Source organism: Macadamia integrifolia, chromosome 14 (genome assembly GCF_013358625.1).
Source record: "Macadamia integrifolia cultivar HAES 741 chromosome 14, SCU_Mint_v3, whole genome shotgun sequence".
In the NCBI taxonomy this organism is placed as follows: domain Eukaryota; kingdom Viridiplantae; phylum Streptophyta; class Magnoliopsida; order Proteales; family Proteaceae; genus Macadamia; species Macadamia integrifolia.
In genome coordinates this window covers 17,500,027-17,505,452 of record NC_056570.1, presented here as the reverse complement: position 1 = coordinate 17,505,452, position 5,426 = coordinate 17,500,027, and the positions used below count along the sequence as shown (strand labels likewise).

General features: G+C 37.3%; 1 protein-coding gene across 1 annotated transcript in view; it reads left to right on the top strand.

Annotated features, from left to right (window-relative positions):
- The window catches only part of LOC122060677 (subtilisin-like protease SBT4.10), a 9,899-nt gene extending 5,874 nt beyond the window's left edge, over positions 1 to 4,025 (top strand). The window contains exons 2-10 of the mRNA XM_042623794.1: positions 215 to 315; positions 419 to 510; positions 613 to 850; positions 966 to 1,479; positions 2,059 to 2,156; positions 2,247 to 2,468; positions 2,588 to 2,699; positions 3,140 to 3,353; positions 3,481 to 4,025. Of these exons, the coding sequence (XP_042479728.1) occupies positions 215 to 315; positions 419 to 510; positions 613 to 850; positions 966 to 1,479; positions 2,059 to 2,156; positions 2,247 to 2,468; positions 2,588 to 2,699; positions 3,140 to 3,353; positions 3,481 to 4,025 (2,136 nt within the window). The remainder of the gene's footprint in view (positions 1 to 214; positions 316 to 418; positions 511 to 612; positions 851 to 965; positions 1,480 to 2,058; positions 2,157 to 2,246; positions 2,469 to 2,587; positions 2,700 to 3,139; positions 3,354 to 3,480) is intronic.
- Positions 4,026 to 5,426: the final 1,401 nt, after the last annotated feature.

The window sequence follows — 5,426 nt, the reverse complement described above, 5'->3', positions numbered from 1 at the left end:
AAAAAAAAGAAAAAGGATGAGAATATCTTCCTATCCACAGAGGGAAAACCTTAGGCATTTTTTTTATGTAAGGGTGGGCACGGTTGGCCAACGTGTGATGAATGGATCATAAAGTTGAGGAGAAGATGGGTTTCCTTCTAGCGAATATGAAATGTGGTTTTCTTTAGGCTCTATCTGTTGCTGATAAAATATGATTTTCTAATGGTTGGCATAGGTTTATATTGTATATATGGGTGCACCATCAAAAGCTAAGGATGGCTACCCCAAAGAAACCGTCCATTTGGGCATCTTAGAACAAGTCCTTGGTAGTAAAAGGTATGTATAAATGTTAATTTTCTGGCTTTCATATTTGGTTCAATTGTACTTAATGTGGATTTTCCTTGATACCAAAGGTTCATGTTTAATTTTTCTGATGCAGCTCTGCTAGAGAATCCTTACTCTGCTGCTATAAAAACAGTTTAGATGGATTTGCAGCTAAGCTTACTGAACAGGAGCACATAAAGCTAAAAGGTACTAGTTTTCAACATTAACCTAGTTTGTTTCACCCCTCGTAGTTAGTTGTCTCTGCAAGAAAATTTGGAACTAACCATGTTAGCTTACACAAACTTGCAGGCATAGAAGGTGTAGTCTCTGTATTTCCAAGTAGAACCCTTCAACTTCACACAACAAGATCATGGGATTTCTTGGGTTTTCCAACCACTGTAAGAAGAATGCCTACCATTGAGAGTGATACCATTATTGGCATGATTGACACTGGAATCTGGCCTGAATCTGAGAGCTTCAGCGATAAGGGGATCGGTCCTCCTCCGAGAAAATGGAAGGGTATTTGCCAAAACATGACCTGCAACAAGTAAGAATTCTCTTCAAACAATTGTCTCTTACCTTATTACATAATTAAGATTCCTTCAAGAAAGTGAAAAGAAGGAGATGATTGATTTCAACATTTCTTTGAATGTTAAATACAGTAAGATTATTGGAGCAAGATTTTATAATCTTATGAATAAATACGAAGAAGAGGAAGAGAAGTCCCCCCGTGATACTGAAGGACATGGAACACACACTGCTTCTACAGTAGCAGGTGTTGAAGTTAAAAATGCAAGCCTTTTTGGCCTTGCTGAAGGGACAGTAAGAGGAGCTGTTCCCACTGCAAGGATTGCTGTCTACAAAGTCTGTTGGAATTTTGGTTGCAATGACCATGATATCCTGTCTGCATTTGAGGATGCAATTGAAGATGGTGTTGATATCTTATCAGTTTCCCTTGGGGGTTTACCTACTGTAGTTTTCAAGGAAGATCCTATTGCTATTGGAGCATTCCACGCAATGCAGAAAGGGATCCTTACCTCTGCATCGGCTGGAAACGACGGACCGGATATGATTAGTATCCCAAATCTTGCCCCATGGATGTTAACTGTAGCAGCAAGCACCACAGATCGTCAGATCGTGAGCAAAGTCACCATAGACAATCAGATTACCATGGTGGTGAGTGCTTCGTGTTATATTTTCTATGCCTTTTCTTCATGGCATTTTTTTTTTTTAATTTGCATTATCTAAATGACACCTTTATAAGTGTACTTAGCACTCGTAACTTCTTTTGATTATCATATCTTTTTGCTTATTTTTCTTAAGACAATCGATTTATTAGAAAGAAAAGAAAATAATTACAAACTAAGAAAGCGTGTGGTTCTGAGTTCGACTACTCTTATCTCCTTGGGGTCACTCACACAGGGCTGTTTTGTACTCTTCACTATTTTCGGTGAAAGTTGAATGGTCCTCATTCAACGCTAGTATGACCCGGTTCATGCGATTTTGGGGTCAATATAGACCCGCGGGACTATTGTGTACCCATTTAAAATAATAATAATAATAAAAAAAAAAAAAGCCATCCACCTCCTACAATATGCTTATATTATCATTTTATGGATAAAACTGTTGAAGGAAAAGCTATAAAATACTATAGAATAAACATCTGTTTAGTGGCCAAGGAGTTTTCAGTTGTGAATTTTATTTATTTATTTTCATTGGATATATTGTCAGTATTAATTTTCCTTTGATAATCAGGGAAATGCTATCAACACTTTCCAAACTGAGAAAAAAGCATACCAAATTATATATGGAGGTGATCATGCTGCACATAACTCTAGCAGTGAAGCAGCAAGGTTATTAAAAGCCATATCAATGATGTCCATTTTTTTTTTACCTTTCTCTGTCTATATTTTTAATGAATGTGGTTTTCTTTTCTCATTCAGTGGATGTTATCCTGGCTCTTTGGACAAAGATTCAGTGAAAGGAAAAATTGTCTTTTGCGATACGGCTGCACGTGGTACCGGGCCCTTCCTTGCGGATGCTCAAGGAATGGTGATGGTAGATGATATCGGATCTTCTGATGCACCCTTCTCTTATCCTTTACCAGCAACGTCAATTAGCATTGGTGATGGAAAAAAATTGAAGCTCTATTTGAATACTACCAGGTTAAATGAGTGACATGCATTGTTAATTATATATGTCAATGGACGTGCCTTGTTAAGTTAGCACTATAGAATCACTAATGAGTTTGTATTAATGTGGTCAATTTTTCTACTTCTTACAGAATAGCTAAGGCAAAGATCTACAAAAGTGAAGCAATTCATGATCCTAAAGCTCCACGTGTGGTTTCATTCTCTTCCAGGGGGCCCAACATTCTTTCACCAAACATCCTCAAGGTACGCCCAACTTAATTTACATAATAAAATGTATCACAAAGTACTTGGAATCATCCACACACACACAGATACTTGATTTCTCTTATTCCCTTGGGGTCACTCACATGGAGGTGTTAAGTGCTTTTCATCGCTTTCAGTGAAAGTTGAATGGTTCTCATCTAACCTTAGTTTGACCCAATTCATGCGGTTGTAGCGTAAATATGGACCCACAAGATTAATCAAGCCGAAGGCCTAGATACTTGTTGTTAGAAAAAAAAAATCGGAAAAGGAACCCTAATTGGTCTTGTTCCTTACGCCCTCTCACAAGGTCCCTTTGTGTGGTTCCCCATTAGAGGGCATAGGGAACATGATCGATTATTGTTCTTACTACCAAATATATATATATATATATATATATTTATTTAAGCAGGATTAAGGTCTAATTTATTTATTTTTTGCAGCCAGACTTAACTGCCCCAGGTGCAGACATCTTAGCGGCATGGTCTCCGAAAGGCTCAATTTCAGGTTCCATTGTTGACAAGCGCTCCTCAATGTACAACATTATATCTGGAACATCCATGTCTTGCCCACACGCGACTGGTGCTGCTGCCTATGTCAAAACATTTCATCCCTCATGGTCCCCTGCAGCCATTAAATCTGCTCTCATGACAACAGGTGATTTTAACATTTTCCCCTAGGCTTCAAGACACAGAATGAAAAGGTACTTGAAACTCTCAAAACTAATCAAGTTTGTGTTTAACCCACTCACCTTTTATTTATTTTTTTATTTTTTGGTGTGTAGCTTTTCCATTGAATCCCTCCTATCATAAAGAGGCTGAATTGGCCTATGGTGCTGGTCAAATTGATCCACTACAGGCTATCAATCCAGGTCTTGTGTATGATACCTTGAAAGCTGACTATATACGAGTGTTGTGCAACTTGGGTTATAGTCCAGATGACATTAAGCAAATTGATGATGATCATAAGACTGTTACTTGTGCCAAGCAAGATGGAACTGACGCTCTTTTAAACTATCCTTCTATGGGTGCTTCAGTTACTGCCGGAATACCTATCGATAGTTATTTTCCGAGGACGGTTACGAATGTCGGCTTACCAAATTCTACATACAAGGCAACAATTGGACCACAAAAGCTACTAAATGTTACAGTTATTCCTAATGTTCTATCTTTTAAGTCTTTAAACGAGAAGAAGCAGTTCACTGTACATGTTACCGGGCCAGGAATTGGCCAAGATTCAATCATCTCTACTTGGTTAGTGTGGTCTGATGGAATACATAACGTAAGAAGTCCCATTGCCTTCTGGGCCTATTCTTTAGAAAGTGATTAAGGATCAATTGAGTATTTTCTGAGATCATATTCTCAAAAAAGATACTAGCTTAATTAATGTATGAATTTGAAGCTAGTAAGTGTTAAAACAGTATCTGTACCGGGGGTGTTTTTGCACTCCTATTTTAAGTCTTGTATTTTTCTTATTTTTTTCTAGTGAGTTTGACAGTATATAGTTGACTCCCTAGCAATAAAGGCATTGTCTGTGACAAAGCACAATAGTTTGACCCACTTTTGATCCATAGATCCAAGATCAATGTTGGTAAAAATTTTCTTTAAAACTCTATGTTAGATCAAACGAAACACGAATAATAAAGAGACAATAGATCCGTACGACATAGAGATTTAACGAGGTTCACACACCAGGGTGGTGTGCTATGTCCTCGGGCAAAGAAGAGGATGATTCACTATGCAGAAGAGAGATTACACCCTAGCAGCGGCGAGGAAAAACTCGCCTTGAAACCCTAGCTGCGTGAAAACCCTAGAATACAATGACTTTCTCAACAAGCAACAGTACATTATATATACTCCAAAATCGTGGGTCAACCCATCGGGTCGCGGTCGATCCGGTCAAACCATACCCCAAGCCCGGAGCCCATCACTGATCTCAGAAAATTTTCCATTCGGGTCGCCACCAAAATATGTCGGATCGGGTTCAAAATGAGTCAAGAATTTGAGACAAACTTAACACTCTAACCAAATGAAGCCAATCAAAATCTCTTGTAATCTTTATCTTCTATATTTGTAGTGGCAACTAGGGCTCTTCATGTAACTATATATCCATCTATCAATTATACATGGACTGAAATACAGTATCAAAACATTATGCGTTGACATAATCATATGGTAGCAGTAATTTATTTTCTGGTTTTCAGAAAATAAAATCTCCTAAAAAAAATCATTTTCCCACTAAAACGGAGAAGTAAAGCCATTGCAAATATAAAAATTTAGCAATGGTTATAACCCCGCTATTTAAACAATGAATTTTATTGGGTTTTGTATGTATAACAGGCTATAAGCAGTGGTTAAGAAAACTTATACTTATTGAGATATTCAACAGCGTTTTTTATAACCATCATTATATAAATACATATGTATCGAGACCTTGTGTACCTCACGCCGTTTTTCTAAATAGAATTACTTTTATCAATATATATATATATATATATTATTTTTATTGCAGCAGTCAGATAAATCGTTTACTATTGAGACATTCAGTAGCGGCTTTTTATAACTGCTGCTATATAAATATTATTTTTTATGGGAGAAAAAATGCTATTTACTTGCATTTATCATGCCTTGATACATAAGGAAGTGGATGCGAACTGTGAAAAGATACCTCTACCCCCACTTCACTTCCATGTGTGTCTAGGCGTAGGAAACCCAAGTGGGTAACAATCAT